The sequence below is a fragment of the Lathamus discolor genome, chromosome 2 (genome assembly GCF_037157495.1).
Source record: "Lathamus discolor isolate bLatDis1 chromosome 2, bLatDis1.hap1, whole genome shotgun sequence".
NCBI classification, from domain to species: domain Eukaryota; kingdom Metazoa; phylum Chordata; class Aves; order Psittaciformes; family Psittacidae; genus Lathamus; species Lathamus discolor.
The window spans coordinates 72,582,241-72,609,371 of record NC_088885.1 but is presented as its reverse complement, the minus strand read 5'-3'; the positions used below and the strand labels follow the sequence as shown (position 1 = coordinate 72,609,371).

Sequence of the window (27,131 nt, the reverse complement as noted above, 5' to 3'; positions counted from 1 at the left end):
CCATGGCTGCAGAGAAACACGTCTGCCTTGGCAAAGGCTCCACTTAAAAACAAAAATAGAAGTATCATTGTTTTAGTGAACATTACAGAAATACAACTCCCCAAGTGACTCTGATGCATTAATAACACCTCTTTAAGTGCTGTCTAATGATTTCTGCAGACATGAAATGGAACATTTTACTACTATTTTCAGCCATCTGTGCTGCTTTTTCTTTCAGCTCGGTTTTGCCAAAACTGTAATAAAAGTCCCAGTGCTTTATGCCATTACATGCTTCTTACTATCAATATACTAATTAAACATATCAGTGGTGTCACAGGTACTAACTACTGAACTCTCACACTGGCAGAAGCACAATTCAGTGCATATACAGTTTATACAGCTAGAGCCTGGTAATTATTAAGCCATCTTCCTATTCTACCTTAAGGTTTCTCTCAGTAATAAAGGGAATTCAGAAGGAAGCTTGCCTAAAGCTGTAATACGACGATAGGACTCTGAAGGCCATCATTAATTCTTTGACCACATGCTCTTGTCACCATGTACAAGTCTTCTGGACTGCATCTATACTGAAGTTTTACTTTGCACATGGTGCACACTTATAAACTTCTTCATCCTCCAAACTTTGCTCCACATCATGGCCCAGCGTCTCAGAGTGCATGGGCTGGATTCTGCTCTGACTAAATCACCGGGGAGATCTCCAGAACCATGCTGAGTGTGCTCCAGCAGTAACTGAGCATTACACTCTTGGGACTAGACCAGGGCTAGTTCACAGTAAAAACTAAATCCCTAAGCATATACAAAGCAGACATCAGGTTCTTGAGACAAAGTATTTTGCTTTACCTGTATGTTTCCGCAGATCTGCTCTATGCATTAATACAGACATTTCCTCTTTTTTTCTTTTTTCAGTTCCCCAGACAGACTGCATCTTTTGGGGATGGTGATGTTTTAGTCCACACCTAGTTGGTGGCCATGCTGCTTGCACCAGCTTCAGCAAGTCCTTCTGTCACCACCCGTTTTTCCTTAATTATTACTATGAATACTTTCATGGCCAAGATGTGAGCAACATATAACTTTCTATCAGAAAACCCCAAAGCTGGTGAGCGAATGATACCACTTTCACAGTGATAAAATAAGGTACTTTTCAGCTGGATAAGCTTTGTTGATTTAGATCACTGTTTTGGCTTCATAAATTGAGACGCTATCACAAAAAAAGGTGAGGAGCTCCTTAGTTTGACTGTTAATTAAACTACAGCCTCAAGCACATATACAGAAGTGCCACAAGACCTTCCAAAACAGACGGAAAATCTACATTTATAGTATTTACAATATTGAATCTATTCACAATAGAGACTATTCTAATTACTAGTACAAAAAAGCAGGGGCACAATAAACAACCTGCAGTGCTTCCAGAAGGATTCACAAAATGTTGTAGAGGTTTCTCTCTGAAACAGGTACTTGTGGTTGAATAGTATTATTCTCTATTAATATGTAACTTGCTGTCAAGTCTTGTTCCAACTGGTGATATACTACTGCTGTTCCTCCTTCCCTGCATTCCTCACCAGTTGAGCAAAACAGACAGCATGCAAACTAAATAAGGTGAAAATTAGAAGCAAACACCTTTATGGAGGTAAGCAGTATTATCTGAGGTAGTGCACCCAAATTAATTGGCATACATAATTAGAGAAAGGCTGCTGCAAACTGACAAATCAAATGAAGGATAACTCACAGGTAACAGCAATGGGACTGACAAATTATTCACTGCAGTAGAAAAGGATTACTTAGAAGGAAAAGACGTAAGGGTAAGTATGGAAAATAAAGTTATTTGTTCTTCTCTTTTATGCTGTTCCTTTAAAGAATGACAGCTAAACCCAGAACTAATATATACAGCTGAAGGGCAATTCTGTACAATGCAACTGTCACACACAGACAGTGCATTTCACTTCTTGGATAGAGATGTATCTGTGAGCTGCAATAGTGCTGAGCAAGCCTGCAGTCTTCCTCACAATTCCCTGGATAAGATGTGTACTTCCCCCCTCAAAATAAAATTTGCAAGTTTATCAAAAATCACTCAAGTAAAACAAGGTAAAGATTTGTACTTTCTAAAAGTTTTTACTCAATGTGGAAAAGTTAGACTCACACAATAATTTTAGGTTCAGCAGACTGTGATCTCTAATAGCATTCAGCTATTGGCTTTTAGGGGCAGATTAAAAAGAAATCTCATACAGTATTCCAATACTTATGCTAATATCATTGACAGAAATGACATTTTGGCAGCATCTGGCTCTAAATAAATTGAAGTTGCTGATACATATTTAATATGCAAGGTTATCTCCTCTCAAGCTATGGCCCAGTTGAGAATGGTCAGCATGAGAGGAGAAACTCAGTACTGCAAGAACAGTTTGTAATTATTAAATACATGGCATCACTTATCTCAAGTTAGTCCTGGCAGAATTATTACTCAGAAGCACTGGGTACCACTTGCCCGTTTATCATCTTTAAATCTGAGAAACAACAGCCCTTAAGCTGCCCCCGTTCGCGAGGTTTGGATGACTTTTCTCCCATTACTGGCTATCACTGTCACTGAAAAAAAGCAGTCATGCCTCTTCCTGCATTTTTTTCTCCCCATTCTGCTCCTGTTGACACCTACATCTGTACAGCTGTTTAGCGAAGTGACTGGGAAAGTGGCCAGGTTAACCACCAACAACACTCTGGTACTTGCCTGGAAAAAAGCTGCTTCCAAGCCAGCCTGATTGCCGTTTCCCATGTACCACACCAACTACTTTTACCCACATAAGGGACCAGCCAAGACTGTAGTTTCCAGAGGCAGTACCAACCGACTGATGATTGCAGCCTAATCCCATGATACTTTGGTTTGAAACACATATCCTGCATTTTCTTACCTGAGCTTCTGAGAGACTTGGCTAAATCCTACATCACAGGTGCATCTCAATGAGGCAGCTAATTGAAGTCTCTGAAGTGTCCAAGTTTCTGCTCAAGAGCCAACACAATTCTTTGTAATACTTCAGTATCAAACATACTACACAAGATCTCATTTTTAATTGTGTTCAGACTCAAAGAAAACAAAAAGTGACAAAAGTAACAGATTTAAGCTATCGAGAGAGCAATTACAGCAATAGTCATGCGACCAAGTAAGTTAATTCTACTAGAACAAAGATGCTACTTAAGCAAAAAAAAGTGTAGCAGTTCTACATAGCATATAGCCAGCATGTTTTGTAAACAGCAGCAAAGAAAGCAAAATTTGTGCTCTTGGTGACAGCTATCTGTTTGACAGTAGCAGGAACCTTTTAATTTTCCAGTATATCAAATATATTTATTAGAACAGCAAAAACTATCTTTTATGTCTGTCTTACCTGAGAAGAAGTATGTGGAAAGCACTAGTGTATAACAACATTAGATCCTTGCTGTGCATTTTGGTAGTGGTTTCTTCAGATCGCTACAGGCCATTAACCTTTCGCTTCAGGTAAGTTATGAACAATGACTCTTCCAACAAAGGAAATCAGCCGTGTTACCAGTGGCAACTCCACTTTTAAATACATGCACCAACCCCCTGTGCATGCACTTGTTATTTATTTTTTTAAAATCGATTCTGGTATGAAATAAGTAAGAAGGTTCCCTCTGGCTTCACCTTAAGCTGATAATGAACAAACCCTCAGTGAAGCCTGCTCCTAAGGAAGACTTCCTTAATAGCACTGATTAAAAATAAAATGAAATGTCTACTTAGGAAGCAAGATGTATTGCTTCCTGCTTTCCTTCACTGGGGTAACTTGTAATTGGACCAATGCTAATTGGACACATCAGCCAAACAATTTAATTTAAAAAGGAGGAAAAAAAAGACTAATTTCCCTTGGTTTCTACAGGGTTGGTGTCACTGACCAAGATCAATATCCTGAACTGTAAAATCATCATGGAATCACAGAATGGTTTGGGTTGAAGACCATGTACAAAGACCACGTAGTTTCAACACCCCTGCCACAGGCAGGGGTACCTTCCACTAAATCAGGTTGCTCAAAGCCCTATCCAGCCTGGCCTTGAACACTGCCAGGAATGGGGCAGCCACAGCTTCTCTGGGCAATCTCTGTCAATGTCTCACCACCCTCATAGTAAAGATTTTTTCCAAAGATCTAATCTAAATTTCCCCTCTTTCAGTTTAAAGCCATTCCCACTTGTCCTGTCACTACATGCCCCTGTAACAAGTTCCTTACCAGCTTTATTATAGGACCCCTTTAAGTACTGGAAGGCTGCTAGAAGGTTTCCGTGGAGCCTTCCCTTCTCCAGGCTGAACAAGCCCAATTCTCTCAGCCTGTCTTCATAGGAGAGGTGCTCCAGCCCACGAAGCGTCTTTGTGGCCCTCATGACTGCCGTGACTTCTCAAATACAATGGATAGCATCATAGCCACTTCATCCTCTAGTTCCCTCAGGACTCACACGTGCATCCGTCATGTCCCATGGACTTGTACACCTTCAGGTTCCTTGGATGGTCAAGAAGCTGATCTTCTCAGATCAGGGGGTTCTTTACTCTCCCAGTCCCAGCCCTTGCTTTCTGTGACCTGTGGGGCGAAGACTGAGGCAAAATAATCACTGAGCAGTTCAGCCTTCTCAATATCCCAGGTTACCAGGTCTCCTGTTTCCTTCCAGAGAGAGCCCACATTTTCTCTAGTCTTCCTTTTATCCCTGATGTACTTAATAGAAGCTTTTTTTGTTGCCCTTGAAATCCCTGGCCAGATTTAATTCTGTCAGGGCTTTAGTTTTCCTAACTTGATCCCTGGCTGAAGTCCCCTCTGTAGACTTCCTTTTTATGTTGGAGTTTGTCCAGATGCTACTTGTTCATCCACACATGTCTCCTGTCATTTCTGCCTGACTTCTTCTTCATTGGGATGCATTGCTTCTGAGCTTGGAGGAGGTGATCTTTTTTCATTTTACTTATGTACCAGATTAACATAAATCTTCAAGCAGAAACACAAGTGTTTTTTAAAGAACATGCTCTGATTTAATATGTCTTATACAATGATGGGATGGACAGAACAGGTGCATCTACCACAGGCTGAAAAATGTCTCTGCAGCATTAGTGTAAATTTGTATCTGTATCAAGCCATGAACTATAGAACAGATTAAAATTTTTTGCCTGATATAAAGGCATATAATTTACAAAGGAGGTGGGTAAAGGCTGGCAGATTCAGGACAGCAAGCTAGAAGAAATAGAGACACAATTAAAAGGGAAGTTATTTCTTAGGCAGGCATTAACTGGAAAATCTGTATCTCTGTTTTTCGTCTCTATGTAACAGTGGTCAAACCCACGTAAATACGACCAGGGAGCTGAAAATCTTAAGTAGCTGGGGAATGCAGTAGCAGCTAATACTTATTTTTCCTTTCCCACCTTGCTTCATTCTATCCACTAATTCATTCTTAACCTTTGTGACCTTAAGTCTTCCTTTCATCATTTCTCCTATTAACAGGGCTTCCTCCATGCCGAAAGCAGCAGTTGAGAACTACTTCCTTTTAACATCTCACATCCAAAACAGCTTCCTCTATGAAGCAGGCACAGACCAGCCTGGCTCAGCAGAACATGCGAGAGCCTTGGAGAGGTGCTGGAGAACAAAGGAGATCTTGGGGAGACTCTGCCTTGCATCTTCGAATGCTGGCTTTCCCTTCGTACTTTTTGTACAGCAAACGCCCTCCTGAAAAGGATGCATTAAAATCCTGCATCTTACAACCTCCTTAATTTCATATATTGGCATTCATAATTAGATTTTGGTTATGAATTTTAAGACATATTTTATTCCATGTTAATAGGATTATAATCTTTAATTTTCTTCAAAATACTTGTAATATTTTTGCAGCAGTAACATACAGTTGAATAAAGCCTTGATGTATTTTATTAAACTTCATACTTCCTTAATATTCTTCATGCAGAAACTAGAATACAGCAAACTGCCGATGGGCTGCATTTCTAAATTCTGTATTGCCTCAAATATTAGCTCAGCGAAGACTTCAAAAAAATCATAATTATAAGCCCCAAGAGATCAGAGAGACTGCTATTCTAATCTGTTATGGGAAGACAGATTCAAGAGAGATTTCTGATTCTAGCAGTATAAAATTCACAAGCTCAGAAAGCCTGTATTTTCTTTGTTTCCGACAGAAAAAAAATACACAATGCCAACATGTTAAAACAACGCTAAAAGTGCATAAACAAAGACAAAACATTACTTGACATTTATCTGCTAAACTAAACAGGTCTCACAAAACATTTTGTATTTTTTAGGCCTTTTATCTATAGACATATTTATATATGCTTACAGATAAAGAATTATATACTAAATTGTATATTAATACAATTTAGTTTCAATCAATCACTTCTGTATAAACATGAAAAAAGCCCCAAACAAACAGTTCCCACAGTGAGCCTCTGGATTCTGAAGCAAGTCTTTCTCTTACACTACTTCTCTGCCTAATTCCTTGGTCCTCTAAGATGACTTTCCAGACTGAAGCCATGAAATAGTTATACAGCACTGACTGACAGAGTGCTGTTAAACAGGCAGTTTCATTCGTTCACGGCATTTTGGTTGGATTGCTCAGCTGTAATGATCCTCTTGATGTAACATTACAGTTTCTCAGAACCATAATTCACTGCCACAGCAACACAGCTATACCCACATGATGACTCCTATTGTGCAGGATTCTCCATTAACTTACAATCAGAAACAATCACAGGTTTCACTGTAGGCATCTTATAATGCCACACCTCATCTCTGAATTTGTTCCCGTTCATATTTGAAGCATATTTGATTTCAGCCTGCAGAAACCTTTTAGCATTGGTTGGCAAAGGCCACATTATAGTTCCATTAACAGGTGTCTTTTGAGAGATCATTAAGGGTTAATGCAACTCTCTTGTGGAAAGAAAAGCTGACTTAAAATCAACATGTATGTATTCACTGGGCTATGATGCATTCACATTGTGCTAGTAATAATGAAAAGAATGGGGTAGACTGGGAGGCTTTATTGAAAACTGCTGCTTACTTCCAGGCACACTCCATAAAGAAGAAGGCCACTGTTACTTCATGCAGAAGATACAGGAGATTCTCTAAGCAAAACTGAAATAAAGCAGAGTAGATGTAGACCCAGCAATCTGTGAAGTGAACACAAACATTCCTGCAGTACTACAACAAACAAATGCACACACACACAATAACCAAGTGCAAAAGATACAAATATTTTTGTGTAGAAAGTAACCATTCTTCTATAAGGGTCACTGGTGATATACATGGTGGTGGCAGCAGATAATGCAACAACGTGTGTGGTGTAGTAACTACAGACGGCTTCCACACCCATTAAGAACGTGGGTGACCATCAGCTAATAGCTGAGTTTGCAAATGGTTTTGATGGATGTCAGGTAAGAGCAAGAAACAAGGGAGTAGCGAAGGAAAACACAACTCTCCCCCCTTTTTCAAAGCATCTGCTACCCGCAAGGGGATGCAACAGGATATGCGCCTGAACAGACACGACCTGTGACAATCATGCCACAAGAAATAACAAATACAACAAATTTATTTTATAGCAGCATTATCACAACGCCAGCAAGCATTTTTCAGAGCTCACTGAACGAAGTATACATAACCTGTGCTATCTCCCTTCGGGTACATCAAAGTTTTCTGAAGAGGCGTGCAGAACTAGTTAACTTTCTTGTGTACTGGAACAAACAGTTATGCTTTCTCCATACAAGAGGAACAATATTTTGCCTTGTTGCAGAGGTGCAAAATAGATTCAAACTGATCATTCAGGGAATTGCCTAATGCAAAGGTGGCACCCTTTAAACCCATTTTCAGAAAACAAAATAATGGCTGTGATTACCTTTCTGACATGGTAAGAACGACATACACTCTTTCATTTTCCCCTCCAGGTATTTATTTTGGAAAATTACTTTTCATTTCTAGTTTAGCCTCTAACTGCTTCCTAAGTGACAAACGGTGTGCTGTGGGGAAAGGAGCTTTATCTTAAGACTAAAATTCTCAGCCAGCTTTGCCCTTCCCTGCCTGGCTGTATTTACAGCCACAACTTACTGAGTCCTGACCAAGCACAAAGTGCCTGCAAAAATGCTGCTGATTCCAAACTCTTCACCAACAGTGAGACAGCCTGTTACACCCACTTCAAACAGGGAGAAGTGCCCATAGCAGTGCAGCAGCAAACCTCTGTTGTAATTCTTGTTATGGCTTTGGGAATTAACTTTCTTTTTTTTTTTTAATTAAAAGAACAAGACATAAGAAGCCAAAAGCTCTTCCCTCACCCATGAGAAAAGACATTCAAATCATATGTAGCATTACTACTCACTTGAAACAACCATAATGCTCCAACATGTTCTTCCCTAACTGAAATGTCATCTATACTACATACTTTATAACTGAGCATGAGTGAGAGGAATTTTTTTTGAGCATTAAGGAAAACGTAACCAAGATTAAAAAGGAAACTATGAAATTCTGATGCCCCTTCCCGAGCTGAGCACTGAGAAAATGCTGCAATTTCCGGGGACATTGCTCTTCCACTTAAATACGAGATTGCAAAGGTACGAACGATGATTGATTCTCCCTTACCAGCTTAAAAGATTCTGAAGTGAGGATGCAATCAGAAGTTTCTGTGATGGAAGAAGTAAGTGTGACATAAAATGCTTCAAGTGCCTCTGGCAAAAGAGAGAGGCAACAGCCAGATACCACACCTTCTGAAGGCAGGCATGGGAGTATAACTACTACTGAATTCAGAGTGTATTATTTTGTCCTTTTTTCCTCCCCACCATAAGCAGCTATGTTCTGCTCTGCTACAGGTTTCTGGAGTTACAGGGGATTCAAGAAATTAAACAGTCTATATGTAATTAGTCTATATTCTATTTCTACTGAATGGATTATCCCCCCTACACACACAGCTGAACTCCTGCACAACACACATGATAAATGCTTACTGGAAACTTGGAACAGAACAACACTGAAGGATAAAGGATTACCTTACCAGCTCTAATACCTACTGCCATTAAAATGGTATTTTATGTTTGATTCACAATGTTAAAAGCCAGAAAATACTTGAGTGGAAAACTGAAGATCTAAATAAGCAAAGAAGAAAGCAAAATCAAGGAATTTAAAGCCAAAACAAGGTTGAGGATGTTAAGTCTGTATTGAGGTTGTACGATTTTTACTTTTTTACCTCCTGGTTTTGGTGGCAATGGAGTATTCTCAAAAATGTAAAATACCTGGCATGTATTTATTTGACTATTTATAAAGTTTAAAAGCAAACCAAACCCCATCCTCATAGCAAATCATATGGGAACATTATTCTATTGATTCCATTACAGTCATATTGTGAAACAAGTCACCCCTCAGAATGGCTGAAAATCATACTCACACATTATATGAAATGTGTGATACTTGGTTTTTTTGATTAAGAAATGTAAAATTATTTCAGTTGCATTTCCTTATAGATCACGTCTTTATTTTTAAAAGCATGTATAAATAACACAACACTTCATAGAGCTAACATTTATTTTCTTAGCTGTGAGAACTATCTGAAATAATTGGAATGTTTGGTCCTCTGAAGAGATGACTAGTTTCACAATATGACTGAAATGTATGCTGACTGAAATGTAAGCTGCAGGTTCTCTAATGAACACAGGAATGAGGGAGAACTGTGATTTTTTTTTATGGACATCACATCTCTCTGAAAACCAAAGACTGATAAACAGTTTTTCCTTTGAACAACTTGTGCCACATGCATTTGCAGTGGGTGACCTGAAGAAACAGGTTATGTGTGAGTTTCCAGGCAAACGACACCTGAAGGACAAGTTTGCTAAATGTAGCATCACCCACAGGCAGCTCTGTCAGCTGTAGAGGTCTGACGTCTCTGATCTCTGGACAAGGAATCAAAATATCATGTGCAGGCTTTGGATACTCCCAGCAAGCAGCCAGGTGATCTTGCCTGTTACAAGCAGAAGAGGAAAGACTCATGCTGGGCCGCAGGGAAGAAGTCACTATAGGCTACAAGTTGCAATGGCAGAAGAGGACCACAGCTGGAGTACAGAGAGAGAAGTGGTCTTTGAGATGAAAAAACTGGAGCAAACTGTTGCACTTCTAATAGGGCAGATCAACATTTTGTTCACCTGGTAGAAGATGTCGCACTAATGGCAACTCCAGCAGGACTGACAGATGTGTGAAGTGCTCTAGCTCTATCTCTTCTGGGCATGACAGTCATTCAGCACCAGCCAGCAGGAATAAAGGTGGAAGAAACAAACAAGATCTTGCAGTGTTCATGGTCCTGCTCATCAAGCTGGAAGTAAGCTGGAAGAGTAACGAAATCTCTGGTCCTTGAATTTCTGTGTTAGAGATGACTCAGCTAAGATCAAAATGCTCCTCAAGGCTTATGAGTCTCACAGGCAACCTGCAGGGCCATGAAGTCTCAAAAAAAGGCCAGAAGGAAAAACCCATTCTTGTGATGCACCTCAACAGACTGACTCATTGGAGCATAAGGGGATACAAGGTCACTTAAAAAAAACATGAACACACCTGAGAATGAGTCTGCAGGAGGTACCTCTGGCAAACGAGTGGCATTTGAGCAGAGACCTAACATCAGATACACAGGCCTGAGGAGGAGACTAGAAGAAATGGCTGAAAAGGAAATAGAACTGAAAGATCATAGAAGAAAAATCAAAGCAGAATGAAAACAGGAGCCCTCCTGCCCCCAAGACCTAACTCCAGCCCTGGGCACTGCAGTGGAATTGTGATGCCCATCTTAGGAGGTTTGTTTTGTGTCAACTACATCTGTTTATTATTATAGTTACCACAGAACATTTCTGGGGAATATTTCTCATGGATGACTGCACTTCTAATAGTAGATGTAACAAAATATCTAGACTGTCAAGTTTTGTAATGACCGTGAGAAACATTTTATGTAAAAAAATTAAGAGTAAAAAATAGTTGTCCAAAACGCCTGTAACTCTGCTAACACCCTCCTGCAAATATCCACACACCACAACCAACCTATCAGTGAGAAAGCTTCATGCCTGGAGTGAGACAACAGTGATAGGAGAAAATAAACGAAAAAAGATGTCCTCTTGCTTTCCACCCCCCATCACTGCTTTGGATATACACATTGTCAGGCCTTTGAGCTCTGTTTAATTATTATGTGCAGGGGACTGGAATCCTCTAAGTGTTTGTGTATGCACGTGAGAGTGTGAACACACAGCAGAATTCAGTAGCTGCACAAAGTAATAGCACTTTTAAAGTACTGAACTATCCCTCAGCTTCTAATGTTTCAATTTATCATTTTTTAAAAGTCAATAAATCTGATACCAAATCATTAAGCATTCTGTATCTGCTTCAATAAACAACATTTGATTAATGGTAAGAATGATCAAACAGGATGGTATTACCAATAAGACCCACATAGTGCAATGTATTTTATCCTTTCTACTGGAAAAAAATAGTTTTACTGAGAACAGTACTGTCTAGTAACGGTAGACCCTCAGAATGGAAACTGGAGGATGCCATTACTGTATTTATGACCTGTGTGAGGCCTGCATAGATCTGCAGGTTTCTATCTCCCCCAAGTGGTCTTGGGGACTTCATGCCTATCATACAATGAATACTGTTGCCATGCAATTGGCTGCACAAGCAGTAAGGCGGGTAAGTGGCTTTTTAATATTATTATATTGCGCATTTCTCCTACATAATTTTTACAATGTATCTGCATACCGACTGTGTATAACTTAAAAACTGTGCAATATAATAAAAGAAAAATGCCACTTACCTGACTTTCCATAATCTGGTCTACAAGAATTCAGTGTCTCACTAGTATGCTAAATATCGGGATGTCATAGGAGAGCAAAGAGTCAGTCTTCTGACAACGAAGAATGTCATGTAGCCTAAAAAAAAATTACAAAGGGTTTTTGCTTCTCTAAAGGAAAAACAGACTATATTGATTTTTTTTTGTTAAGCCAATCATTTAAGTTTTCCTTCCAATGAAACTGAAGGTGTTTCTGCCACATCTTGCCACTCTTTCAGAAGTGTTTCTGCCACTCCAGATACCATTTCTATATCCCTTCACAAGAAACCACAATTTTTTCCTAAATGTCATTCCTAAATGATACCTTCAATATATACACCACTTTGTAAATCGACTTAAACCATGTTTAGGGGCAGGAACAAGAGTAATGAAGTTGGAGAAACTTTATAATCAGACATAGAAACTTGCTATTAATAAACAAAATAATTTTTGCTAAAACTACAGAAAATTTACTGCAGTTTTATAGCACTGTTTAAATATTCAATAAGGATCATTTAGTAAGAATAAAAATACCCTCAAAACAAACAACCTGGATCTAGAGAATGCACCTGGTGTCTTCACACAGCACGATAAATGAAATTAATGAAAACATGACTTACAAAGGGCAGAACAAAGAAAAGACAACAACCCTAACAAAAACAAATGAAACAAAAAAACCCCCCTACCAAATTACAGAAGATTGAATTGCCGTGTGGTATCAATAAAATTTACACATCAAAATTTTTTAAAAATATAAAAAGCACCCTTTACACATACACAGTACAAACAGACTACTGAATGCTAATACATAAGAATAAGCACGCTAAAGTCCTCTAAGTGCAATGAAAGCTGAATTAGTGGGAAAAAGTATGTTCCATTTTCTGCAGAATTGTAACATACTTTACTTGTACGCCATAATCAAGCTAGACAGATACCTAATGTCCAAGACTACAGCATCCTTTGATAAGGTGTAAAGAAACCTCAGGTACAGAGCACTACATTGAGGCAAAATTCAACCACCTTCAGACTCAGATCAATTGAAAGCCAGCTTTATGCAAGATTAGTAAGAAAATGAGTAGCGTTTCTAGACTGATGCTATGTGTGCAGTGGTGCCTTTAAGATATTGTTGATTATTCAAAAAACCCAGTATGGTTTACAATGCTTTCATTTCCTTCCTATTCCCAAGATCTGCAATTCAAATAAATAGACCTCTATCATGTAAAACTGGGTCAGTTGTGTTTTGGGGGTAGAATATAGCAAAGAAGAGATTCAGAGCAGCCCTGCAGAGAAGGATTTGGGGATGCTGGTCGATGAGAAAATGAACATGAGCCAGCAGTGTGTGCTGTATCCTGGGCTGCATCAAAAGGAGCGTGACCAGAAGGTCAAAGGAGGTGATCCTGCCCCTCTGCTCTCAGGAGACCTCACCTGGAGTATTGTGTGCAGTTCTGGCGTCCTCAACACAAAAAGGACATGGAACTGCTGGAACAAGTCCAGAGGAGTGCCACAAGGATGATCAGGGGACTGGAGCACCTCCCGTATGAAGACAGGCTGAGACAGTTGGGGCTGTTCAGCCTGGAGAAGGCTCCGTGGAGACCTCGTAGCAGCCTTCCGGTATCTGAAGTGGGGCTGTAGGGATGCTGGGGAGGGACACTTCATCAGGGACTGTAGTGACAGGACAAGGGGTAGCGGGTTAAAACTTAAACAGGGGAAGTTTAGATTGGATATAAGGAGGAAATTCTTTACTGTTATGGTGGTGAGGCACTGGAATGGGCTGCCCAGGGAGGTTGTGAGTGCTCCATCCCTGGCAGTGCTCAAGGCCAGGCTGGACGTAGCCTTGGGTGAGATAGTTTAGTGTGAGGTGTCCCTGCCCGTGGCAGGGGGATTGGAACTAGATGATCTTAAGGTCCTTTCCAACCCTAACTATTCTATGATTCTATGAATATATTTTCCTCTGACAACATAATACTCCAGCTAACATTTCTTGAGTCAGTGCATGAAGTTCAGTTTTGTAAAGATACATGAAAGTGAAATAACAAAGGCCGAACTTTAGCTGCACAATACAATTCTGCACAAATTCACAACAGAATTAAGAATAACAAGTAACTCAATATTAAACAACTAGAAAACTCCCACTGTGCCTCTGTAACATCTGGCCAAAATCTTTCTGCATTGGTGCTTTTCAATGATAATCAGGAAATTCATTACCAATGCTCACAAGGTTTTAGAATAATTTTCTATATGTCTACTGTATAGCATCCCCAGAAGCTTACTGGAAGCAGAACTCAAAACTGAAGAAGGAAAAAGTAAACCTGAATATCTTCACTGATTATATAGGAATTAAACTGAACTCTTTAGTGTTGCAGAGCAAGAATGGAATTTTCCATTGTGATAACTGTCTAGTTTGATGAACAACATCACTTAGAAAAACAAGAGACTGTATAAGCAATACATTCCTTACAAACTATATTAACCTACAAAGAAGAGCTGAAGGACAGATAAAAGAACATCTTCACCAGAAGGTACCAAAGACAAAATAAGTCCTAGAAAAACAAGTAGTCATCAAAAAACGGTCATAACTGGGTGAAAGGGGAAGGTGGCAGAGGGAGATTGTGACCACTGACCCAATTCAGGACTGAGAAATCTTCCCTACCCTGCCCCATCACAGAGCACGCATGCTAACTTACATGGCAAGCAAGGACAATTCATCCAACAGAAGATAGAGTGCTAATTAATCATATATCCTGTAAATTTTGACCAATGAAAAAGAATTCCTTTGCTCTCTGAAATGTATATAATCTGATCTACACAAAACTACAGTGTGCTAGCTTTGTAGAGCTTCCATTTAGCATCCCCTTTTGCAAAACAGCTGACAAGAAAATACCTCAACTATGTGTGCATACTGGTATTTTGCACATGGGGCAAGGATACCACTTTTGCTACAACATTAGGACGCTTGATAAATTCAAAACCCATATGAAGTTTAAATCCAAACCACCGTAAGCTCTCTAAAGCAAAGGTGAAAATCTAGAAGGCATTTCCTAGAAGAAAAATATAGCGCCCAACACCAAGAAGCAAGCCTTATACTAACTTTATCATACATACAGCTGAAGAATTACCTGTTTTTAAAAGGGAGAATCCACGACAACAGGTAAAGAAGAAAAGATAAATGATGTTCTATACCAACAAAGTCTGTGGCAGAACCAGAATTAAATGATATTTCTTACCTACTCAAAAAAGAACGTGCATAAATATATACCACTTTCCCATTCAGCTGTACAGCAAAGGGATTACATTATTTTTCCCTTTGCAAAGTTTCATTAATACTACTTCAGTGTTTTCTTTCACATCAGGAGAGACCTTCTTTCCAGTGTCATGTTCTTCACATTCATTCTTGAGCCATGGCACTGCTCTCCATGCATCCTCTTTTTTGGTGACTAGCATTTACTATAGGTTACTGCAGAAACATCTACAATTAATCTAAAGTTGTGTCATGGGAACATGGCCCATACACATGGGTTTTGATCTTCCAAATGAAAAGACTATGCCAACAATTGTAGTACAGGGGAAAATCTCAAATTGTTTATTAAAAGGCATGTACAACAGCACCTTTTTGTTGCCTTATAGTACGAGCTCAAAGACAGCTTTGAAAAAATGTGTTCCCATGAGAAATGGCTATACAGCAAATACAGAACTCTCTCTTAGAATGCCTTTGAAAATTCTGGGGAGGAGAACGCATTACGTGCCTTAGCTATTGTTTTCTGAAAGACTTCCAAGGAAAACAAAGTCTGAATTTAGCTAATGGTTAAAACAACCAAATACTAGCACTAACAGTTTGTAAATACCTTATTAAAAACAACCACACACATACAACTACAAAATACTGAAATCAACAACAACAAAAAGCCCCTACCACATCTTTCAGATACAAAAGATCATCTGAATTGTCCACAACACTCCTACCAGAAAAAAAAAAAAAATCTACCATGAAATCATGAAACACTGCAGAATCATTAAGTATTTTGGACTTTTGGTTCTAGGTCTCAAGGAGTTTGCAAGGTGGAGCTGCCACCAGGGGGGATTTCCTTCAATCCCCTGACATGGTCCATGTGGCAATCAGAAGTTAATCTCACAGGGAGTCAAGGAAGAGCAGCCCATCTGAAAATACAAGGTGGTGCTGGCATCCTCTTCATCCTTCTCACCTGTGTGTGGTTCAGGATTTCTGCATCCTATACCCAAGCCCGGGGATACAGAGAACCTCACTGGCTCCAACTGTGGAGTAATTCCTTGCTCCTTCTCCCCTCCAGAGAAGTGCTTGGAGAGGGCAAGTGTGGGACCAGGACAGGAAGGCACCCTCCTGCAGGGCAGGGAAGTAGAAACATTGTCAAGGTGGGCTAAACAGTGTCTTTGACTGTGCAGAATCACTGCTTTGACTTCAGCATCATTCAATGTCACAGAGCTGGAGTTGGTTTACTGCCTATGTTGGTAATCTTACCTTCTGCTACTAACTGTAAGCTTCTTGCATTTTAGTTCAGTTAGTAACAAATGGTAGAAACAAGCCTAAATAACTGTATTGATACCAGAAGCACAGAATAGTTTTCTAACAAGAACAGATTAAATGTTCCCAGAAACCAGAAGTTTAGTGCATTTTTCTACTTACTACAACAGCAACAAAACAATATAACTACATAGTTTCACAATCCAAACAAATTTTGAAAAGTGATTTTTTTCCATCCCTGTCATCCCAAAGTCTCCTGATGGTTTCACAACCACATATAACCAATGATAGTGCATTTTCAAATGGGCCTGTATCTCTCAAACCTGAATCTCAGCTAAAACACAGTGGAAATTTTTTGCAATAAATATGCTTCTAAAAATGGTCCAATATATAAACATACTATAGCACAAATTTTTACTAAGGGTGTGAATTTTTCTCAATGGGATATTGGAAACAGCATTTCAGCATCATTTTAGTCACAGTCTCCTGAATGTGGTAATAGAAAACAGGAGCATTAATGCAAGAAGTGCCATCACCTTCTCCTCAGGTTTTCTGGCTCTGAATCATGTTGTTACCTTACTTGATCCAAAACCAATACAAATGTGACCCAGACACTCAAGACTGGCAGAACAGCCAGTTGGATCAGGGCAGATGCGGCTTCATATTTCAGGACTTACAGCCTTACAGAAGCCACAAGCTGCTCTTCTACTTTTTTTCTTTTTTTTTTTTCCTTTTAAAACTTAAATTGAAGGATAAAAAGGTTTAAGACTAAGGTTTAAAATCATCTGGAGGTGGATGAACACATACATGGAGCACCAAAAAGAAAGGAGAGGACAGCACAGTACCTAAATAAGGACAGACTACCCAGAGCAACTTAAGATATGAACAGAATTGCAAGAGCAACTCCAGTGGAGGTAAAATCTCTGTGTGTAGTGTTCTTCAGTGTTGAAGCCCAGGCTGGACAGAGCCTTGGGCAACATGGTCTAGTGTGAGGCAACCCTGCCCACAGCAGGGGGGGTGGAACTAGATGATCTTAAGGTCCTTGCCAACCTCAACCATCCTATGATTCATGATAAACATTGAGCGCACAAAAAGCAAGGGGAATGTTTACAGCTTTGTTTGCTTTTTACCTTCCAATTTATCCTAGGATTAAGAGTCATGCCATGAAACCAGAAGTCCAGCTGATAATATGATACAGGACTTGATAGTTTTCCCGTATCTGTCCCAAACACTAGAATTCCCAAATCAGAAATATGTTTCTTCCCATATTGGATTATTTCCAGAACAGACATTGCTTAAATGGATCTTGGTAACAGAGTTTACATTTTTCCCCTCAATGTGATTTCCACCAGCTGCCCTGCTTATCCAATACTATCTGAAATGCCCCAACTACTACTCTGAAGAAATGGCACGGAAATATTTGTGCTAAATCAGGAGATAAGGCTCTCAGTTCTTCCAAAAATTTTAGATGGGACTGGGAAGTATTTAATGTTTTTAACTACAAAAGCATTCTGACCTGATGGGTTCGCAGTAGTAAGCTATCAACACCATTTTTAAGAGATAGAGAGTAGTGAAGAAAGGAACATTTATAAAGTAAGTGTAACAATACTACAGGTTAAAATGTCAACTTGAAACACCAAGTTTCAAGTTAGCAATATCATATTCAAATCTACTCAACTCTTCACTTTCTGTGGAAGGAAAAGAGATGGAATTTTCTATTACTTCATGCAATGAGAGACATTTACAAAAATATTACAATTCTGTCCCCATATTCAAAAATGCCCCAGATGTTAACATCAGTGCATTTGCTAATTACTGCATCTATATCCCACATTGGGATATCCCATATCCTGTGCTATGTAGTTTGATGTGTGATTGTAATAGCTAGAGTAAAGCGGTCACGTGGAACTGAAATTTTTTGCAAGAGGGGCAAGGTTTTAACATGTTGCATCTAGGCTAATAAGTGTTAAATATATGCCAATTGACAGATGTGAAAGCAGAGTGATTCTCAAGCTCTATTACAATTCATAGAGCACTTCAGAAGCTTCAGGTTAACAGCAACTCATACATCTAATTTGCCAAGAATGGGAAAGAATGCTAGGTTTTATTTTTTTCTGCTTTACCAAAATCCATCAAAAGAAACTTACCAAGACTTCACAGTTGAGAACTACAGGAGAACTAAGGGAAAGGTCATTTCAACCACAGGAGCTTTTCTCTAAATAACTCAACCCAGATTATTAGTTTAGCTGGAAAAAAAATCCCACTACCCAAAGGGCTATTTGATTATTCACTCATGTTTCTACAGTTTATACACAAACTGTCATAAATCAAACCTGGATTTTGGAAGACTTCATGTTTTTATGACTGAAAGTCAAGTTTGGAAAACAAACTGCAGATCCTACCATCATGTGATGCAGGTTCTGGTCTTTCCAAAGCACAGGCTAACTCCTAATTATAGTAGGAATTCTCACACACAAATGCTTCATTATTTAATTTAGAAAGCAGCAATCTGATCATGTCTCATAATGATTCAGAACAACCTTAACCTATTCAGAAGCTGCAGGCTCAAACCACAGCAGGCTTTGGAATAAAGCTTTTTGAAGTGTTTCAGGTCAGTAACATCATTTCATCTTAGGACCATTCTGCTTTAAAGTAGCTGCATTGCATCTCTGACAACAGAAATTAGTTCCCTCTGTCAGCAGCAGGAAATATAAATTAAAATGGTATGTCATAAATAAAAAGCAATGAGCAGTTATTGATCAGAAGTGACCTCCCTCTGCACGCCTGCATGTTGGTGGTGAGGAACTCCACACATTGTAGAAGTGCTTGGTTTTATCACCAAAGTTCATCAAGTATGATGGCACTGATACATCCTACCAGCATCATATGATTCATGTCTCAGGGTAGATATCAGAAGCAATTAAAGAAAAAAACAAAGAAAGATGAAATGATGAGCAATATGAAAGTAGGTGAAACATTATGACTGAAGATCATAATCTCTTGTTTTTTAATTACTGAAGCAGACTTAACACAGATATGCAAGCAATACTATACAACATCAAAACTGCCTGCATGCTGTGGGGTAGCCCTGATCAATTCTGCTTGCCATGAAAGTTGAAGGTGGGCAGAATACAGCTGTATGCATTTCAGAAATGGAAAAGCCTTTGGAAACAAGGAGCAACAAAAGATGTTTTACAATCAATTGCCTGTGGGCAAGAAGATAATATCCTACTGCACATGTTAGTTGAGTATGTGAATAAGCAGCTGAAGATCCACACTAGTAATTTTCTTCTGTAGAGAGACTGGCTTGTTTGGCAGCAACGAATGCCATGGGCAGAGAACTGTAAGTATCTGCACGTGGATGGAAATACACAAAAAAATACTCTGTGCATGACACTTCAGGTAAGAAATTCTAGCCCCAGGGAAAGAGAGTGCAAGGAGAAGATGACGGACCAGGGGAGTTAAGATGGGTAAGTGTGAAGCCAGTTAAGGTGTGGGAAGCCTGACGTGGATACCAGCAGGAGCATTTAGGTCTGGGCAGGCTGGTCACCTGAAACTGGAAAGGCCAGAGGTATCAGTTATGCTGAGGTAGGGGAACATAAATTACTATTTTCTCTCCACACCATATCTAGCCACACCTAAAAAACCCCGTATCTAGCCCTACACCTAAAAGACTGGGCCATCCTCACCCCAAAATAGTAATCGTGATCTATTTACAACATTTTAAAATACCTCTTACTTTACTAAAAAGCACAAGCCATGATGTACACAACTCCTAACATGCCATCACTACAAACAGAAACTTGACATTTCAGACAGCACCTCTGACTGGAAAAAGTAGGAAATTGCATCTAGCAGCTTAGCGTACAGCTAGTGCAGTTTATGCAGAATTAATACTGAAACTGGCATGAGTCTCACAGTCACACAGAATTATACAGAGAACCATGATCACAGCACTCTGCATTTATTTGCTGTCCTGATCTACTTCCAATACAAGATTTGTAGTAATAAATCTACCAGTAGCACACTAAGCATAGATACGCGTTCACAGGAAACATCACGTTAACAATGCTGTTCTGAAAGTCACGTTGCAAAAGACAACATATGTGGCATTAATCTACAAGTACAGGACCCCAAATATGTATGCCTCGCTGTGATAAGCCGCAATTTGTAATTTTTTAATGAAACACAGGACGGTGGGAATTCAGTGTTTCTCCCCACACACCTAAGAGAAACTCCTTTAGCTGTACAGCTATTCCATAACCCTAAAAACAGAAAGCCAAAGTGAAGTAACCACTGTGTGGTTAGGGATATCAGCTTTAAAGAACTTAGAGGCTGAATCTAATATATAAAGGTTGGATGAGAATTAAGGAAAGGAAATACAAACCTCCAACCATCCTGCAATAAGAAGAGCTATGCTTTTATTTCCTTTGTTGAAGAGACTCAGGAAAGCATTACTACAAAAACACGTTAAAACGAGAGGCAAATGGCATTTAAAACTGCTTCACTTCCTACTTAGGGTAGACCTGAGAACAAGAGGAGCAAGCTTGTAGGAAGGAGAGTTCTTGAAGAACAAAATAAAAGCACAGTAGCTGGCACTTCTCTGCAATAATATTATCAGCCTGCTGAGAGCAATTACAATAGCACAGACAGCACTGGCTTTATTGTGACCTTATTGAATTAAATCTGAGGAAAAAACCTCTGAGATTCAGCAGGGAATTTATTAGAAAATTTTAATGCCAACTTAAATTTGATCCAAAGGCCTCAATATTAAAGGTCATATCCATTACTATATGGTGAGAAACCTTGGATCTCTCTGTTCCTGTGTTCCACCCTTTCTCCGTTTTGTTTTCTTTTGTAAGAGTAGGTCAGACTCTCCTTCTCTCAGCTTCACAGCATTCTGTACTAGAGGTACAAGACTGATATTTGTATTTTAAAAAGCCTTAGCCAGCAAGTCAAATAAAGAACTCCAATTATACTTTAAATGAAAGGTTGAAAACAAACCAAAATCAAGCAGCACTGATGAAACCAATGTTGTATAAAGCCAGACTTTGCCACCTTATGTCAATATATAAAACCTGATCTTCATTGAATTATCTGCCACTACTTCCAGGCTAAATGTTATTATTAAACATACTTTTGGAGGACAATGCATGCAAATCATCTGAATTCAAACAAGATTTTGCATTCTTCATGCTAATAGCCTGTATTTGGTTTGCATGGCAAGGTTTTGGTAGCAGAGGGGCAACAGGGGTGGCTTCTCTGAGAACCTGCCAGAAGTTTCTCCTGCATCCAGTAGAGCCAACGCAGACTGCTCCAAGACGGACCCATACCACTGGCTAAGGCTGAGCCCATCAGCAACGGTGGTAGCACCTCTGGGATAATGTATTTAAGATGGAGGGGAAAAAACAACAGCAACTGCAGCTGAAGAGGAGTGACAATATGAGACACCAACGTCAGTGAAGGAGAGAGGGAGATGCTCCAGGCACTGGAGCAGAGATTCTCCTGCAGCTCATGGTGCAAACCATAGGCAGGCTGCGCCTGTGCAGCCCACGGAGGTCCATGGTAGAGCAGACCCACCTACGGCCCATGGAGGACCCTGTGCTGGAGCAGGGGGATGCCTGAAGGAGGCTGTGACACCATAGGAAAGCCACGCTGGAGCAGGCTCCTGGCAGGACCTGTGGCCCGTGGACAGAAAAGCCAGCGCTGGAGAAGGTTTGCTGCAGGACTTGTGACCCCACAGGGGACCCACGCTGAAGCAGTCTGTTCCTGAACGACTGCACCCCATGGAAGGGACCCACACTGGAGCAGTCTGTTCCTGAAGGACTTCACCCCATGGAAGGGTCCCACACTGGAGCAGTCTGTTTCTGAAGGGCTGCACCCCATGCAAGGGACCCACGCTGGAGCAGCCTGTTCCTGAAGGGCTGCACCCCATGGAAGGGACCCACGCTGGAGCAGTTCATTAAGAACTGCGGCCCATGGGAAGGGCTCATGTTGGAGAAGTTGGTGGGGGACTGCTCTCCCGTGACCCGGTGGTGGAGCAGGACAAGAGTGTGAGGAGTCCTCCCCCTGAGGAGGAAGCAGCAGAAGAAAAAACGTTATGTACTGACTGCAAACCCCATTCCCTGTCCCCTCTGTGTCACTGGCAGGGAAGAGACAGAGCAATTGGGAGTAAAGTGAAGCCTGGGAAGAGGGGAGGGGTGGAAGGAAGGTGCTTTTAAGATGTAGTCTTATTTCTCATTATCCTTCTCTGATTTGACTGGTAATAAATTAATTCCCCAAGTCAAGTCTGTTTTGCCTACGAAAGTAATCGATGAGTGATCTCTCCCTGTCCTTATCTCAATCCATGAGTCTTTTGTTATATTCTCTCTCCACCATCCAGTTGAGGAGAGGGTGATAACAGCTGCTTCGGTAGGCACCTGCCACCCAGCCAGAGTCAACCCACCACACAGCCAAACTAAATTTACTGTTATGGGCATCTTGGCTATCTTAGCAGGCTTGAAACAAAAAGGGCAAATACAATTTGAATGCCACTGAAGGGTCATCGCTTCCTAAAGACTTGTGTTCACACATTCATATGCTGACCCAAGCTTACCCTTCTAGGCACAGATGCAAACAACCTCTAGCTCAGAGCCCATGCAGCAGTGTTGGCTCACATACCATATCAGCTGCATTCCAGGATGTCTGTTTTTTAAACTAAATATAACTTGTTCACACAAGCATCCTACTGCAAAGCCCTCCACATGCAACATGAATGCACTTAACCTGCCATGCTAAAGAAAATGTCGATGGTTTTGTCTTCTGAATTGCTTTACCCTTCGCAAAGAGATTGATTACAGGTCCCTGCTTTACTGTGATTTGGTTTGGTAATCACTGTAATTTTGTTTGTTGGACAGCTGTGTCTTAACAGTCTTGTCTCATTTAAAAAAGTAGGGGGAGGCTTAATTTATTACTTTTAACATTTGCAAGAAGTCAAAAAAATGGCTGCAAGACTGAAGCGTTTAATATTTTAATTTGTCTTTTCATCTAAAAGTTAGCCTTGATGTCAGAGGGCAGGCATCTTTGCACACTGACAACAAAACTTCTGAGGGTTTTTTTTTAGGACCTGGGCAACACGCAATTTCTTCAGTTAGTACGAAAAGGACTAGAACTACAGAAGTTAAAATTTCAAACATGACACTGGGTAGGATGGCATTAGGCTTCATAGTGGTGTTTAACTTCCCCATTGGCCAGCCATTTTTCTCTCATACAAGTTCAAACAAGTGAAATAAAAACTATCAATAGTATCTTATTTGAAATACAGATAAATATACAGTTTTAAATTACTAAGCTAGAGTACTATGTAGGGATGGAGCCAGAATGGAGAACAGAAAAGGCAAGAGGAACAGGCATGCATATATGTCTGATCTTGAACTGCTCCAGTGACGGGGAACTTTGCTACCTGCATCAAGATTTGGACATTTAAATCCATCTTTTTGATTCCTAGGACTGAGACCCTGGTGAATTTTTTACTCACACATTGATAAAGGGGGTTTATCTTCAGGTATATAAATATTGTTCTTGTACTGTTTCAACTGTTAAAGATGTTAGTCATATTCATTTTCCAGCTCTTCAAACCCCTCATTTGTTGTTCTTTCCCAAAATGAGCATTTATTTTTTTTCAGTCTTATTTTCATCTTAAGCAAATGGTTTATTCTCTAACTCTATGCAAAATGCCATTTAATTCTACAGCATTTCAGATAACAACTGATTCAGCTAAGAGTTCCTTCTACAAGCAGCATATAAAATCAGTCCCTACGCAGTAAGATATTAGCATAATTAATTTTATATCATATTTAACAACATCAGTTACTTTTATCTGAATTTTGTATGTGTATGTATGTGTAATCGAAAAACTGCAGTTCACCTTTAGGATCTCAACTGAAAAGACATGTAAAACTGCAAACCCCACAAACAGCAGCTTACCTACTTCTCTCTTTTTCTATCTTGGGTGTTCACAGTGGCTCTAACTTAATTAGGAAATAACAGCATTAACTATTAACTCTTTCTTCATTGCTCATTAGGCAGAATTTTTAATTCTTATATTGTCCTTGGTGAAGCTTGTAAAACATTTTAAGGCTGACACAAACAATGTGGTCAGCATCCTGCCAGGATTCTGTCTAAGCAGATGTTTTTCTCCAGTCTACTGCTACTTGGATCTAAAGAGGACAGAGAAGAGTAAGGGAGGTGATAAAGGGATACCTACTGAGATAGACAGTAGTGCAAGATTTGGAATGCCATGCTTCACTTCCTCCTGTATGCACACTTTGTGAACCTGGGAAAATCATTTTCTTCCCTATGCAAAGTCTTTAAATATATACTTAAATTTAAGAAGTAGCAGCCTCCTTCAGTTCTACGTTAATAGTGTAAGGACAGACATGGTGAAATGCACAGTTAAAATCAGGCTGCCTTGATCTCCTGGAACTCACTTCTGTAAAGGAGCAGTAGTACTAGTACTTCTCTCTGTGCTCTGCACTGCTTGTACAGCTGGGAGAAGGGAAACAAGTCCCAGCCCTGACAAGTCCCTTAGGATGGCACAACAAATGTACATGTACTGTCATACTCACAAAATTATTAGTAATAAAAACTAGCATTTTGAAAAGACTTACTTCTTTTTTTTTTGCCCATAAAGCATACCATACATGTGGTAAAGGTATTTTACTGTCAGTGCGTTAGTTCTTCAGTATTATTCTGCAGCACGACTTTCCACACTATTTTTTTCTCCTCTTTCTCCATAAGCATACATACAAATCATTTTAAAGCAATTTACAACATGTCAGACTGCTTAAGGAGACTCTTCAAAGTCTAATGTATGAAGTTAACCATTGGCATGATTTATTATTGAAGTTCCACTGTTATAACTTGGCAATTAAGAAATATTGATAAATGTAAACACATTATTGATTTCAATTAAAAAGCACAAGATTGATTATCCTCCCACAGGTATACCAGCACAAGCAGTTAGAGAGTAATCACCCCCAGTAAGTATTCACTACTGATAAATGTGCATAGAAAATAGACTTCTGAGAGACAAAAAGTACTTTCAATTAAAATTAAGATAATTTGAACACATAACCAAAGCACTGGGTTAACAACATAGTTACAAACAAGATCTGCATTAATGTGAAAGGCTAAGTGATTTGGTCACATAAGTCTCATTAACCATACACTCGGATGAAAGTATGGCTAAAAATTACAAAACAACTGCTCAGTAAGTGAATTACACTCACACAGAAAGACTATGTACATATTATCTAGCCACTACACTGCAATATTTATAACTGCCCTAGTGAGGGACAAGACCTTGTTTACAGCATGAAGAACAAATCTGTATTTCAAAGTATGTATTTATGCACTTTCTACAGGTGGCCAAATTACAAAGGTGATCTCGAAACTCTGCTTAGTAATGGTTCCCTTCCTGCAAAGCAAACAGCCTAGGAAGAACTTCCAGGCAGTCCATACCTCTGACATACCCCAGAGAGAATAACAACAGGAATCAGTCTATTTGTGTTTTAAATGTGACTGGAAGAGTTTGGGCTTCTTTTTTCTTCTTTTTTTTACTTGCTTTCAGAATTAATGTACTGGCATAATGCCTGTCACAAAGATGAAGGGCACTGCAGCTATCGCTTTTAACGGCCAAAAAAAATCCAGGCTCACCTCAGAAAGTACAGAGCTAAAGACAGCAGCAATGCACCAGTACCAAGGAGACTGCGTAAACACTAATTAAACTTCTCTTGATACTCTTGTCTAGAAAACAGTTTTCCCTGCTTGAACTTCTAAGGGCTGGATCAGACATGCTGATAATGGAGTCTAGCAACTTTCTTCCTTAAAGCTAGGCCTTCATCCAAACTTCATGGACAGAACACATTTCCCTCAAACACAAGCAGCTTAATATAGAGACAGTAGACAGAATGCAAATGACTGCAAAAAAAGGTGAAATGGAACCATAACATGTCAATGATAAAACTTCTTTGTTTGAAAGAGCTTCATATGAAGGCCACACATGTGTTTATGTTTATTGTCAAAATAAAACTATATCACTGTGAATTTACCTGGCTACAAACTCATACAAACAGTGTTAGAGAAAGAGACCATGTTTGGTGCTACGTTGCTCCACAGGGGTATTCAATGGACCTCCAGAGTGAACTCCAGAATACTACAGTACATGCAGAAAAGCAGAAACAGAGGACTGTGAAAAAGAATTTCTTCTTTTTTTGGGGTTTTTTTTTTCCATATTTTTATGAAATGACAGTTAACCCTGGTAGGGTTTATAAACAGGTTTCATTTGCCAAAATGTAATTTTAAATTAACAGCTGGCGCCTTTGCACCTGGGTAATGAAAGAGTTTTAGTGACTAAACTAACAGAATAAGCATCAAGATAGTAAGACGGGGAAATAAAAAGTACTTGTGAAGTCAGATTTTTTGAGCAAATGGGGCAAATACAGCTCTTTGTAGGCTGGCCTTAAGCTACAAATTAAGACAAAAGTAAATTCTTTAGACTTGACGAACTATCTGTGGAAGAAACAAAACCAGGCATCTGATTTAGAGTGTCAGGTAAGATTCTACATACTGCATTTTCAAAGTGCTGAGTGGAGACGCATGACTATCTGAAAGGCCAGAAAAGACTGCAAATGGCTTAAAGAGGAGCTGAACTGTTCCTTCTTCCCTTTGTTAGCCGTAAAGGAAAAAGCTGTAACTGTAATAGAGACTGATGACTGAGCATAGAGGGGAGAAAATGCAACTAAAAAAAAAATGCCATTGTACCACAGCTACAGGACTAGGAGAT

General features: G+C 39.6%; 1 protein-coding gene across 4 annotated transcripts in view; it reads right to left on the bottom strand.

Moving 5' to 3' along the window:
* LYRM4 (LYR motif containing 4) overlaps positions 1-27,131 on the bottom strand; it is a 90,460-nt gene that overhangs the window by 30,663 nt on the left and 32,666 nt on the right. Inside the window, exons 2-4 of one of the 4 annotated variants that reach the window (XM_065667427.1) lie at positions 11,839-11,911; positions 7,033-7,106; positions 4,981-5,204 (exon numbers count right to left, since the gene is read on the bottom strand). The exons of 1 other annotated variant lie outside the window; for it this stretch is intronic. In XM_065667427.1, coding sequence (XP_065523499.1) covers positions 5,192-5,204; positions 7,033-7,106; positions 11,839-11,911 — 160 coding nt within the window. In that variant the 3' untranslated portion in view covers positions 4,981-5,191. Of the gene's footprint in view, positions 1-4,980; positions 5,205-7,032; positions 7,107-11,796; positions 11,912-27,131 lie in introns of those variants that run through there. 2 more of the 4 variants (XR_010610056.1, XR_010610057.1) reach the window with 2 other exon arrangements.